Source organism: Ascaphus truei, chromosome 4, assembly GCF_040206685.1.
Source record: "Ascaphus truei isolate aAscTru1 chromosome 4, aAscTru1.hap1, whole genome shotgun sequence".
NCBI lineage: Eukaryota > Metazoa > Chordata > Amphibia > Anura > Ascaphidae > Ascaphus > Ascaphus truei.
The window spans coordinates 87,530,951-87,545,665 of record NC_134486.1 but is presented as its reverse complement, the minus strand read 5'-3'; the positions used below and the strand labels follow the sequence as shown (position 1 = coordinate 87,545,665).

Genomic DNA, 14,715 nt, shown 5'->3' with positions numbered 1-14,715 from the left:
ATATCTCAGGGACTGGGGGATCCCCAAAGCTAGGAGTAGTGCTGTTCATATTAATGAGGTTGCTGCTTTAACACTTTGGGTGCCAGAAGACTGGGGTGCCGCGGTCTTCCGGATCGGGACCACCTGATCTCTTGGGGTATTATTATTATCGTATATTTACAAAGCGCCAGCATATTCCACAGCGTGGTACAATGCAGGAACAAAGTGATATAAATGACATACCAAATAAGGACAAATAAGCGCACTCGGGTACAGAAGGTAATGAGGGCCCTGGTTGTGAGAGCGTACAATCTTGAGACAATAAAGGGCAATGTGGAAACAAAAGGTAAATTGGCTGCTCATTGTGGGATTGAGTATACATCAGGATGGAGCGATCACATAGTCACGGGCTGTTCCCCAATAACAAGAACGGAAGTGGAGCTGCTCCACTTCCGTTTAGATCGCATTCATCATTTCATCTGTGAGCTCCCCCTTGAAAAGTAGCATTAATAGCATGTAGTACCCTATACATCATAAGGCCCCTGGTGTGCTGGACCTCATGACTTTTAGGGTGTCACGAGACACCCAAAGCATTAAAAGGGGGTGGATTATGTACTTGTTCCTCAAACCTTCAGCAGGCAGATTGGAGTTCCTCAATCGTCCTGTCCTTTAATTTGAGCTGAAGCATCTGATCTTCCAGCTTTAACGCCAATGACCTGCATTGTTCGCATTCCTACCAGGAAACACACACACACACAAAAAAATATTCAAATTTGCTGTCGTTTTCTATTAAGATATATATTTTTGAATCAAGATATTACACTAATATACTAAACAACTTCTACGCTCCTGAAATATTCACAATGCCTAAAAAATTCTAATTCACAACAATGTTGTGAAATGAGTTACAGTATGTGACTAGAAGACACTTCATCCATAGCTCTCATATTTCATTCTGTAATGTAAGGCAGCTCTTTGTACTGTAGGCATTGAACAATGTTCGGCTGGGTTTTAAGGGATTTGTGTGTCTTCTTTACCTGAAATCCAATGTTGCTGTTAATACTGTTACAGGAAGTACAAAAATCTAATAGCTTCTTTAGTTAGGAAGAACAAACAATACTGATAATCCCCCTGCTAAACCCCATACCTTAAATATCCCCTTATCCCATAAGAAGTGCATCACCTTAAACTTGTTGAGTTATAATAATAATAATACAAAATTAAAGAAAACCATCAGCCTCACTAAGTGCCAGGTACTATAAGCATTGGTAAATCAGGGCAAATAACTGATGTTACCTAGAACAGGAACAGAAGTTATTTTCCCTGAAGTTAACACCCCTCCTCAAAGGTAATTATTTGCCGACGGTTGTTGTTGCATATATCTAATTAGCATAGCATAGGCTAAATCTCCTCTTCCTCTTCTACCTCCAACTCCAACAAAGAATAAGTTTTTTTAGGGTCTGGATGGGAGTAACGCCAAGTTTAGGTATGACTTAACTAACGTCATTTTAAGTACCTGCCTTATTGGACTGTATAGGCTATGCAATGTTAGGCTAGACATCTCGTTTGCACGTCAGTATCACAAAGAGGCGGGGAAAAAAATGAAAGTGACTATTCAAATTAGTAAAACCTGTTTAACGCTACGTTATTCTCTTTAGTGATTACGTGTTAATTTAGGTGTGGACACTAGGTGTAGACACGGACGTTTGGTGGAATCTCTTCTAGAGACTGTCAAATCTCTTACTTCTGTGAAAACGCATAAGACAAAAATCAAAAGCTAATACATTTCACGACCAGCCGTACTGCACACCGTAGCTGCACATCTTTCCTCAAATTATTAATTTGAATTGTATCAATGTGATTTGTGGGGCTAGATACTAAAAAACAAATTATTGTGCAATAGGATTAGATTGAATTGCCAACAGTAAACCCACACATTTTCTCAACGCAGCATGTCTATATCTTTCAGCATTCTGATCCCACAAGTGTTTTTCAACAAGGGTTCCTAGGAACTCTTGGCTTCCCCGGCATCCCTAAAGAGTTCCCTGCAGTTTTCAGGTAATTTGAAAATTGGACAAAATACAGAAGAATTTACAATGCATCCGATCTCAGATGCACTATTAGAGGGTTGGGGTTCCGCAGAATTTCACAATATAATCATAGGGTTACTTAACCAAAAATAGGTTAAAAACACTGCCCTACAATCACGGGTCAGCAATGCTACATGCCCACAGAAACAGCTTAAGAGATTTCAAACAAAAAGGCTAAAACAGCAGCCATATTAATGAGACTTTCTGTACACTATTCGAAGTCCTCTCACCTTTTTGGAAGTGTCCCCTCTTTTCAGCCGTATTCTGAGTAACTGAGTTTCCTCTGCTGATCGATTCAATTCGTTTCTGAGCTCTTCCAGCTGTTGTTGGTGTTCCCTGTATGGCGTTGTGGTAACAAACATATCAATTGATCTCTCCTCACCCAAGTGGCACTAGGATTCATTGCTATACTATACTGTTTGGTTGAAACACATTACAAAAATGCTTGGTTTCACAATGTAGTAGTGTGTAATCAAAATGATTGAAGCAAAGTAAAATGATTTTGTACAACATGATTTTGCTTTTTGGGTCTAGTGGGTGGTACTGTAACTTTAATTCTCAGCATCAAGTAAAATAACCCTTATTTGCATGCAGTTGAAGTGCATTATTTTCCTACCATTTGTCTTACACGACAGGGATTTCAGTTCCTTAACTTCCGAAGCAAAAAATGACACGAGAAAGACATGTGTAAGTGTAATACAATGGCCCTCCCATATGTATCTTTGCCAAAATGTAAGGCTGTGCTTATAGTGCCGGTGATGGCGACGCAACGTCGCGGCAAAACAAATGTATTTCTGCCGTCACGTGTTCTTATAGTAGCGCGACGCAACGGGAGAAACGCTGGCGGCGCAAATTTTTGAAAACAGTCAAATTTGATATTTCAGAGGCTGTCGCCACATGTGACAGCCTCTGAGCCAAAGACCTGGTCTCCCGCGCCGTCGCCGGAAAGCGAATTACAACGTTCGCTAGCGGCGAAGGGTGACGTCATCCATCGCGTGCACTATACGCGCGGCCTTAGTTCTTAACGAAAGAATCCTTTAAACGAAAGAATAGCCGGCAAACCAGTACTTTGCAATGCAATAAGCAGCGTCTCTGCAGCAGAAGTAATTATTGGTATGTAGAAAGCTACTAAATATAATAATAATGTGAAAACTAAATATATAAAAAAAAAAACAATAGCTGTGTAAACTGTACCATGATTTATCTTTAAAGAGGTCTGATATCTGGTCTTTCAGTTTGCTAATCTTTTCATCCCTGCAGCTTATTTCTAACAGGCTCTGTTTCTTTAGTGAGGTCACCGTCTCTTCATACTGCACCAAAGACAACAGCCAAAATAGGTTTCAATTAACGAAGTTTGCAACAACCACACACAGGAATCAATATGCGCCCGAAATGATAAGTGCCTGGATGCCACGCTGCCAACCTGATTCTGTAACTCCTCAGTCATCGTTTCATAATGCAGAACGCTCTCGTCTAGAAGCTGCACCTTCTCCCCCACCATGTTCTGGCTTTCTTCCAGCAGCTTTCTTGTTGCTTTGTGACGCTTTGTTTCTCTTTCCATGTCTTTGGCAAACTGCAAACCCTGCAAATAAACAATATCACTACTAGAAACTAGAAAACTACAAGTGTTTGCTCAGTGAGCATTTAAGATTAGAGATGTGCGAATCTGTCCCACAATTTGTTTTATGAAGAAGTCCAAGAGATTCGAGGAAGGCTCCTCGTTTGTTGGCGAGGTCAAAAACGGCATAATCCCCTTTTTTATTTCTGAGAGTCTCAAAATTGACCATAATATGCCAGTCATAAAATATGTCTGTCAGTTGATGTTATGGTGCTCCATTATTCAATATGGTGTGAAGCCACTTTCCTGTGCTGGAGACTAATTTAGTTCCATCTGTTCTTATAGATTTCTTCTCCACCACAAGGAAGTGGTTTCACCACATATTGAATAGGGTCTTAGCCTTTAGGGACTTATTCTATATCTGCCGAAGTGGCCATTTGTGGAAATTCCCACTGAAATCAATCCACTTGAGTGAATGTAAAATCCGCCTGTTAGTGAGAAATTTGCATTTGGTGGCTTTTGGTGAAGTTTCATATGTCCAAACACACACAATCCTTGCAAGCTCTAACCCCAACACCCACCACATCATATCATATACATTTGTATCAAAAGGAGTGCTACTGGGTGTGACCAAATGTATACAACAAAAGACAAAAATACCCAATGCTACATCCAATATGACAAAAATATATAGTTAAATACTTAACTGTTTGTCTTCTCTTGTATTGTTGTCTTTTGTCGAAGTTTTATATGTGCACATACATTTGCCAAATGTGCCCATATGAGTGAAGGTGCTGCACATCTCTTTTCAAGACCACATAGGACGTTATGCAAAAAGCTAAACTACTTAAAAAATGCAGGGTCTACCACCACCCCTGGCTACAGTTACTGAGGAATAGTCCAAACCCCATGGTTAAAAGCACTTATGAATGAAAACTGTTTCTGATACATTTAATTACATTATGTTAAAAATGGCATCATTCCACATGCATTGACTATACAATAAAATAAACGTTTTTATGTTATCTGCCAGAATTATCCTAAGATTGTAAACCTTTCCATGATGCATTCATCTTGGGTGTCTAAAACTAATGATGCTACTGAATTATGAGGACGCAGTAACTTTTCTGCCACTCTGCATTATGTCACAAAAGTGTTCCCTTGTCTCTCAAATCTATTGGAACATGTGCAAGAATGAATGACTGGCTAAATAATTCAATTACAATGTACTTAAAAGATTAAGTCTAGTATCATTTTGTATTTAATGCATATGGAATGCTGCCATGAACCTAATGTAATAACTCCAAAAACATTTTGTTCCTAACCAGAACAACTTTTCTTCTGTGGGTTTGCTTTGTGAATGTACGTGACTTCTTTACACCGCCTTTATGAGGGTTTTGGTTAAATGAATTATGCACTGGAAATGAAGGTCTGATGCAGGCGCTTTTTTTTTTTTGCTTAGTGAACAATAAACCTTTTGAGAAAAATCCCTGCTGTCCCCTTCTCCGAAAGAAGAATAGATATTTTTGGTAATCTCCAAGGCCCCACTTTTAGCAGAAATGTAAAACCACTAACCCGTGTGCCATGCTATTTTGGAGTTGCAACATACTGAAATCACTCAGTCATGTATAATAATTTCTACCTTTTTAATGCTGATTTCAGAATTTCATATATTTCTAAAGCTTATCAAATTGCATTTAAATCCTAACTCCAATGAAAACACTAATATGCAACAGAAACCCATATCATGTGCTATGATATTATTACCCAATGTGGAGGCTTCAGTAAGCTCAGATAAATCAGGGGAAATAACATTGGGTCATGAAAAACAGCATTGGCCGTTATGTTCCGAGTTAATGCCATCCCCACAAAGCTAATTACATGCAAAAACATGTGCGTACTTCATCTCGTTAGAATAGGGTTATTGTCACGTTATTGTAGGGTAACATTACAGGATCTTCCAATAGCATGACATTAGGGAAGTATTGGCATCACTCCTATTTAGACCCTGAAATAGGGCTTTTGCTGGGGGCCCGGAGAGGAGAGGGAAATAACGCTGTTATTTAAATTCTGAGTCACTGCAAAAGCCCTATTGCAGGGTCTTGATGGGAATAACGCCACGTTTAGCTATGACTTCAATAATGTAACGTTATTTCCCCATGTTAACCTTTACAGTGAATATGAGCTAACATGATAACAGCTTATTTGTATGTCATTTACAGGTCACTGTCACTAATGTCCGTTATAGTTAATGCTGTGCTCTTTAGCGCTAACAATAGGAAACATGGCTTAACATTAGGTTCTTGTCCTCAGTGGATATAGCCTTGCTACTAACGTGACATTAACTTAGGTCAAGTAGCCTAACAGAGCTTAGTGAATCTAGACCAGAGTTTGTAATGCAACTATAGATCCCCAGCTTGTCTGCTCTATAATGTTTAGGACTTCATACCATCTCAGTCTGCTTCACCCGTTTGGGACCCATTGCTTTGCAAGACTTTCTAGCGGCCAAGGGGTTGAAAAACACAGACAAATGTACAGTACCTTATCCTGAATGGCTTTGTTTAGATTTAATAATGTGGCTTCTTTCTCCTTGAGTAATGCTCTGAGTGAGAGGTTGTCATTTTGTAATGCTTTTATTTTTGACCGAGACAAACTTTCTTCATCAGAGGATACCTACAGCAAGAAATATTTTAAATATGAAACATATTTATTACATTTCACATATTAAAACTCATGCTTTTCAGAAAGTGTTTCAATGTATTCTGGGAGAAGCTATTTCCATAAATGTTTTGCTGATACTATCCATAATAGACTTATGCATATTTGAGATCTTCACGGTAGGGTTTCACCTCTCCCTGCATCTGTGTTTAGTATGTGCTCTTATCCCAGTATTGAATCCTAATTCTCCTATATTTTTATAATTATGTTCATATTTGGAAAGTGCTGTGTACATTGAAGGCACTTTGCACAATATGATAATCAGAAAAAAAACTATCATTGAATTATTAAGAACTGTGGAACTTTCTGAGTATTGTAATAATGAATTGTGAGTCTGTAGAACCCTTTCAAATATGTATAGTGACTTTACAAAACCCCAACCTACTAACCTCATGTATGAACAATTGGTTAACTGAGGAAGGAGTTCATAAGCAGCTTGAAAAAAATTAAAGTAAATAAGGCACCTGGCCCCGATGGTATACATCCAAGAGTTATCAAGGAGTTAAGTTCAGTAATAGCCAAACCATTACATTTAATATTCAAGGACTCCATTTCCACAGGCTCAGTACCACAAGATTGGCGTAAAGCAGATGTGGTGTCTATATTTAAAAAGGCAGCTAGATCACAACCGGGGAATTACAGACCTGTAAGCCTGATTTCAATAGTGGGGAAACTACTTGAAGGTTTAATACGGGATAATATTCAGGAATACCTAATGGAAAACAAAATCATTAGTAATAGTCAGCATGGATTTATGAGGGATAGATCATGCCAAACTAACCTTATTTGTTTCTTTGAGGAGGTAAGTAGGAATTTAGACCAGGGTAATGCAGTTGATGTGGTCTACTTAGATTTTGCAAAGGCTTTTGATACGGTTTCACACAAGAGGTTGGTGTACAAAATAAGCAAATTGGACTCAGTAATAATATATGCACCTGGATTGAAAACTGGTTGAAGGACAGACAACAGAGGGTTGTCATAAATTGAACTTTTTCAGGTTGGGCTAAAGTCGTGAGTGGAGTACCTCAGGGATCGGTACTGGGACCCCTGCTTTTTAACTTGTTTATTAATGACCTTGGAGGTTGGCATCGAGAGCAAAGTCTCCATCTTTGCTGATGATACTAAATTGTGTAAGGTAGTAGAATCAGAGCAGGATGTAATTTCTCTCCAGAAGGACTTGGAGAGACTGGAAACGTGGGCAGGTAAATGGCAGATGAGGTTTAATACAGATAAATGTAAGGTTATGCATTTGGGATGCAAGAATTAACTGGCGACTTACAAATTAAATGGGGATAAATTGGGGGAATCCTTCATGGAGAAGGATTTAGGAGTGCTTGTAGACAGCAGGCTTAGCAATAGTGCCCAAAGTCATGCTGTAGCTGCAAAGGCAAACAAGATCTTATCTTGCATTAAACGGGCAATGGATGGAAGGTAAGTAAACATAATTATGCCCCTTTACAAAGCATTAGTAAAACCACACCTTGAATATGGAGTACAATTTTGGGCACCACTCCGTAGAAAAGACATTCTGGAATTACAGAGAGTGCAGAAAAGAGCCACCAAATGAATAAAGGGGATGGACAATCTAACTTATGAGGAGAGGCTAACTAAATTAGATTTATTTACATTAGAAAAGAGGCGTCTAAGAGGAGATATGATAACTATATACAAATATATTCGGGGACAGTACAAGGTGCTTTCAAAAGAACTATTTATCCCAAGGGCAGTACAAAGGACTTGGGGCCATCCCTTTAGGTTGGAGGAAAGGAGATTTCACCAGCAACAAAGGAAAGAGTTCTTTACAGTAAGGGCAGTTAAAATGTGGAATTTATTACCCATGGAGACTGTGATGGCAGATACAATAGATTTGTTCAAAAAAAGGTTGGACATCTTTTTAGAAAGGAAAGGTATACAGGGATATACCAAATAAGTATACATGGGAAGGATGTTGCTCTAAGGGTTAATCCGATTGCCAGTTCTTGGAGTCAGGAAGGAATTTATTTTTCCCCTTATGTGATATCATTGGATGATATGACTCTGGGGGTTTTTGTTTGCCTTCTTCTGGATCAATAAGTAAGTATAGATATAGGATAAAGTATCTGTTGTCGAAATTTAGCATAGGTTGAACTTGATGGATGTACGTCTTTTTTCAACCTCATCTACTATGTAACATAGTGTCAATGAAATCTATTGTACAGTACAGGCATACCCCGCATTAACGTACGCAATGGGTCCAGAGCATGTATGTAAAGTGAAAATGTACTTAAAGTGAAGCACTACCTTTTTTCCACTTATCGATGCATGTACTGCAGTCGTCATATACGTGCATAACTGATGTAAATAACGCATTTGTAACAGGCTCTATAGTCTCCCCGCTTGCGCACAGCTTCGGTACAGGTAGGGAGCCGGTATTGCTGTTCAGGACGTGCTGACGGGTGCATGCGCGAGCTGCCATTTGCCTATTGGGCGATATGTCCTTACTCGCGAGTGTACTTAAATCGGGGTATGCCTGTATATAAGGTTCTAACGTGTACCTTTGCTGGAATAGTCATTGGATTTTCCAATAACACAATGCCATTTATTTCCACTCCCTCTCCCCAATGATTAAATTACCTTCTCACCCTGAAAATAGGCTGGAAAAAAATAATAGGAATATGTTTCTTTTATACAGGGTATAGTGCAGACAGTGTATTACATATAATTTTTCAGGCACGAGTCCCTCCTACAGATGCAGCGTTATTCGAACATATCACGCGTTGTATATCTCGGAATACCCATGTCATGGCGCGTCATTACCGCGTGTTGACTCGTTTTTATCGAGTGCAGAAAATGGCATTTTAGTATTCTGGGTTTTAAACACCTGTAAATTGACACAGTACTGTACACATTACAATTCATTCATTTCTGCCATGGAAACGCGAAGAATTGCACCCGAAGAGATCGGGATCCATGAAATCCAAACAAAGCAACCGCGTGATTGGCCGCGTGGAGTACAGCAGCGCACACGAAAACGTTTCCGTGATATGTTCGAAAAACGGCCGCTGCAGCTGTATGGTTGTATATATTAGTGAACAACTCTGCAATTTAGGCCCCAATTCAGTTCTTCTCTATTCATTGGAAGATCTCATCTATATTCAGAGTTGGCATTATCAAAGCAAAGGGAGGATGGCTTCATAACATATTGAATAGAGGGGAGGCCTTGGTGAGGGTAAAGAGTTGTAAGTATTAGACCTGCAGACTCCAACTATATTTATATGTTTACCATTTTCTACTTAGAAGACTCTTCAGATGGTTAGAGATGTTTTTCTTATTATCAACGCATAATCATTTAAGAGCGTAACAGGACTCTGAATTGCTGTAAGTGAAATCATTAATTGGCACAATGTCTGACAGAGGCAAAAGCATTATATTATCTTCTAAAAGTAGACATGTCATAAAAGAAAAAGCTTTTACCTGAACCGATTTGCTGGCAAATCTCTTCTCAAGTCTTCCAAGTCTGACACTGCTGGGAAAGTTCTTTGCTGTTTTATTGACCATTAGACTGGCTGCTGATCTTACATTTTGAACTCCCATCGCAATGCCAGCAATTCTGGGGAGACATTCTGATGTACTTGTCCTGCTCACATGAAACGTGCCCACGCTGAGGTGTTTTACAGGCTCCAGCTCTGTCACTGCATTTCCATTTAATTGTGAATTTTTCTTCAGCCTGGCTGTCATTTCTCTCCAGAAATTACCGTAAAATGGTTTCAAACTCTACCTAGCTCTTGAAGGCTAACGACCCTGAAATCCCACCATAGCCCGTACGTTTGGGAGTCATTTTTGCTGGATTAGATGATCCATTATTGCTCGTTAGCAATTTTTTTCTGTCTAGATAAAGTAAACATTTTTAATGGGTAAACTACTAATTACTAAAGTATTTACATTATTTCTGCTCAATTAGTATGAATTACTGTAAAGATGACATAGCACTGTTCTAATGTTTATGGACAGAAAATAGCTGCATGAAGATGACACAAAAATAGCTCTGTGTTTTATTTTTCTGGCGAGAAAACAAATGTGTTTTTTAGATCAGTGGTTCCCAAGCTTCTGTACATTGTGCACCCCCTGCTAGAAAATATTTGTTCTGCGAACCCGTAATTAACACATCATATTGCGTACTCATCAGACTAATGCTAAGAAAACTGTTTGACCGATCCCAGGTTGTATAGTGTCCTGAGCTCGTGGGGGGCACTTCACAAGGACCCAAACTGCACCTCAGTGTGTACAGGCAGCATGGGTGGTATAACTGCCAATTCCTGCGGGAGCTTCCAAAGTCACACCCCACAATGCTTTGCCACTGTAGATACAAAGCATTGTGCGGAGCACGTCTCCCAAAAGTTGCCTGCACAAGTCATTTAGTTGTAAAAATGATGCAAACAAGAGTAGCAAAGGTATGCGTCTTGGTGCTTTAATCTATAGAACAGGTGTGGCACGAGTGCAAACATTTTGTTCACAAAGAAAAAAGTGGTGCTGCGGGCTGCAGTTAGTGGCAGAGTTTAGATGAAATAATATGTAATGATGAATTACAAGCATGCGTCACTTGTGTGTCATGAATGCGTCAAAATGGTCAACTTTTTCTTGGTGTAAAAGACAACTGTACGTAGATGCAAAACATTCTTAATGCATTTTAATAATAACACACCAACATATGCCACTATTGCAGGGGAGGCCGACTGCACTCCTCAAGGGCCGTCAGCAGGTCAGGTTTTCAGGATATCGCTGCTTCAGCACAGGTGGCTCAATCAGTGGCTCAGTCAAAGACTGTCATATACAGCCACCTGCATGAAGCAGGGATATCCTGAAAACCTGACTTGTTGGTGGCCCTTGAGGAATGGAGTAGGCTACCCCTGCGCTAATGTTTTTAAGTGAGAAATTGATTTTTTGGACGCACTGCATCCTTGCAATTCTTTAGAAAAAAAAATTAGTTGTGTGTACAGAGGGACTGCACTCTTTGTGGTAATACTAACAATTCATCAGCAGAGGGGACAGATCCGTTGGGTGGAGGAGACATCCCAAACACACTTCATTTTCTGCCTTGGGCTGCGTCCCTTGTGCCGCTGACCGCGCTCATGCTTGAGAGTGGTGACGTCACCAGCTCTCCAAGGATGAGCGTTCGGCTGTCCGGCAACTTTTTTGGTGAGCGGGGGGTCGTGGCCGAGCAGTGACTGGCGCTGATTGGCTGAGGACGTTATTTGACCCTTCAGCATGCCTCAAACACAATTTTATCTGTCTCGGCAAGCGCCCACGAGCGTACGTGCACGGGCGCCGCGTGAGTCTGGCCCGACAGATTAAAACTGATTGTGCTGACCACGCTGAGTGCCAAGTGCGGTCAGTGGCAGCATGGATGCAGCCTTACTTGGAGGAAACCTCCTGGATAACTAGATAACCTTTTCAGTGCCCTGGTATGCCGGGTATGTCCCGGGCCCTGGCACACTAGTGGCCCTATTGACTTACTAGGTACGTGTAAGGATTCTGCTCAATCCGTGCCGGATTTTGCTGATAGTTCAGGTTTTCCAGACTGACTGCCCTTTCTGCTTAAACTGGCCATTTTGTGTACTGGCAGCCTGCTATATAAAGTCTGCGCTTATAGTGCCGGCGACGGTGACGTCACACTACGGTCACTGGAAAAATCAAATTGACTTGGCTTCCAGCAATCGCGACCAAGCCGTCGCGTCGCTTCTACTACAAGTGCACATGACGGCGGCAATACATTTGTTTTGCTGCGACGACTCGTCGCCTGCACTATAAGCGCAGCCTAAGGCTGCACTTCCTGGTGGGAGTCGCCGAGCAAAGTTCATACGTTTGCAGCTCTTGTTGGCCTTTGCAGTCACGCTTTACCCTTTTGCCTATTTTGATTTCCCTGTTGCTGACCCCGGACTGTGACCCCGACCTCGCTGCTTTCTGCCTGCCCTGAACTCTGCCTGTCTCCTGGACTTTGCAACTATGCCGCCAGCTTCCATACCAACCACGGATACTCTTACAGGACTCTGTCCCTGGGCTCTTCTCGGTTTATTTACATCCCTACCTCAGCCCTGCGGGTCCGCTTCCTGATTTGAGACGAGCACCGTCACAGTACATCACAGGGAAATAGTTTTCCTGGGGCTGATCAGTCTGATCCAATGGAGCGGTTGGCCCGATTGAAACACAAATGGAGGCCCCCGTCAATTCTGTTTCTGTCAGCCGAGAGAGTGGTGGGGGTCCTGTAATCGCTGCTGAAGGTTTATCACACGACCACAAATTATGGCGGTCCGGTGACACTCTGGTACTGCCGTACCTTCGTCACTGAAAAGGTTCTGTGAAATGTTCTTCTCAGACACATACTAGTCTCCACTTTTGGCTGTTTTTCTAATTACATTACTACTACTCTAATGAGGAAATAAAAGAAGATGGACAATTTACACGCAGACACAAGGACCTCCTACAAGTCATCACAAAAGAGATTAGGACAAGATTGTGAAACCCCTGTGAACCATTTGGTTACAATAGACAATAAGATTAAAATATTTAAATTGATTTGAAATACCTACAGTTGTCTGGGTTTTTTTTTATTTAAGCAGCAATCAGCTACATTTGACTCATTAAACACAATGGTAGAGGTGTTATGGTACTAGTGGCTAAACTGTGTCACTACTTTTTTTTATTTACAACCTCAGAGTACCGCTACTTTTTTTTTTACTGGCAAATTTACACATGTAGCTCTACTTTTTGTAAAATCTTATTTTAATATTAATACATTTATACAGGACTTTTCTCCCAATGGGACTCAAAGCGCTACCCACATTTAACTTTCAACATTGTAAGCATATATTGTAAATAAAAATCTTTCTGAAACATGATCAGAAAAGCTTATCCACGTTTTTAAATAAATAATAATAATAAAAAAACAATATATATATATATATATATATATATATCAAATGGAAATTTTACTGTATGCTCATTTGCATATCTTAGACATGTCTGCAACCCCGCCTTTCCCCATTATCACCCAGCACACAGCACTTCCACTGCAGTAAGGGATTCTGGGAAATGACATACAAATGAGCACACAGTGCCACCTTTTGCTTCAAAACCATTTAACATTGTCCCCTATAAGCTTATGCTTGCTGCATTTCACAGCTTTGCGCACAGCCTGGGTTAGGATGCAAAGCCAGTAAACCCACCCATAGACAGCTGTTTCGACCTTAATGAGTCTCCTCAGTGTGGGGTTGGTTATACTGGCTTTGCAAAATGAAGCAGGGATAGGTTTCACCACACTTAGTAAAGTTATGGTGGGTAAAAAAAAGTGACAAAAACCCTCCACAGTAAAGCATATAGCAAATGGAAATATTACTGTATGCTCATTTGCATGTCTTAAGCTGCGTCCATAGAGGTTGGAGCAGTGCGGAACCGCACATGCAGGCGAGCCAGCGGGCGCGATCGGGAGGCGGGGGGAGGCTGAGGGAGGCGGGGCAGTGACGTCGCTGCACCGATTTCAACGTCACGGCGTCGACGTCACGGCGCCGTGACGTTGACGCTGCTTCGCGCTGATTGGATGTTTTCAGCCGAAAGCGCGCTGAAAAACAGCTTGGCTATCGGCTGAAAAATCCAACTCCTCCGCACGCCTGTAGACGCTCACATGAGCCCCCTCTAAAGACATCCTCATTGAGGATGCCGGGGCTCAGCGCGGAGCGTCCGCACGGCTCAGCGCGGCTTGTCCTTCTATGGACGTGGCCTTAGGCTGCGGCCAGGGTGGGAGAGCGCTCCCTGGCGCTCGAGCACCGTGACGTCAGGTGCTGGGCGTTTCATGGACAGCCAGTTGCGCGCTTGAGGGGGGCATGTCAGGGGGCGCAGCCTTCATGTCCTCATTGGGCGAACTGCTCACGTGACGCATCAGCGAGCAGCCAAATCAAATTTGGTCGTCTCGCCAAGCAGGTAAGCGGCGCGCAGGCACAATATTACTTCTTTTCATTTAAGCCCAATTCGACCACTGGATTAAACATGACTAGTTCATATGCATACCTGCCAGCTACCACCAGGTACACAGTGTGGTAATGATCAAGGGTTCAGATCCCACACTAATTATATATAGAGAGAGAGCTAGAGATGATGCTAAACCCAGGAATGGATCATCCTCACACAGCTGACCTGCTTGTCACCCCCACACTGGACCCTATGTGGGGGGCTGCGCCCTCCAGGTCGGTGGTGGGTGCCCCGGGGTATCTCACCGGCTGGCTGCGTGCCTATGGGTCGGTGTGTCCCGCAGCAGCCGGGCCCAGATCCCAGGCCTCAGCCACCCTCCCGTTGCTAGGAGACGGGGAGACGCTAACAGCGCCCGCTGCACTGCGGCAA

At 41.8% G+C, this 14,715-nt stretch overlaps 1 protein-coding gene across 4 annotated transcripts in view; it reads right to left on the bottom strand.

Annotated features, from left to right (window-relative positions):
* Nucleotides 1–14,715, bottom strand: part of LOC142492929 (uncharacterized) — a 19,428-nt gene extending 4,713 nt beyond the window's left edge. Inside the window, exons 1-7 of one of the 4 annotated variants that reach the window (XM_075596180.1) lie at nucleotides 14,386–14,715; nucleotides 9,799–10,212; nucleotides 6,169–6,300; nucleotides 3,493–3,651; nucleotides 3,264–3,379; nucleotides 2,300–2,405; nucleotides 609–712 (exon numbers count right to left, since the gene is read on the bottom strand). In XM_075596180.1, coding sequence (XP_075452295.1) covers nucleotides 611–712; nucleotides 2,300–2,405; nucleotides 3,264–3,379; nucleotides 3,493–3,651; nucleotides 6,169–6,300; nucleotides 9,799–10,062 — 879 coding nt within the window. In that variant the 5' untranslated portion in view covers nucleotides 10,063–10,212; nucleotides 14,386–14,715 and the 3' untranslated portion in view covers nucleotides 609–610. Of the gene's footprint in view, nucleotides 1–608; nucleotides 713–2,299; nucleotides 2,406–3,263; nucleotides 3,380–3,492; nucleotides 3,652–6,168; nucleotides 6,301–9,798; nucleotides 10,213–12,409; nucleotides 12,750–14,385 lie in introns of those variants that run through there. The other 3 variants (XM_075596181.1, XM_075596183.1, XM_075596182.1) reach the window with 3 other exon arrangements.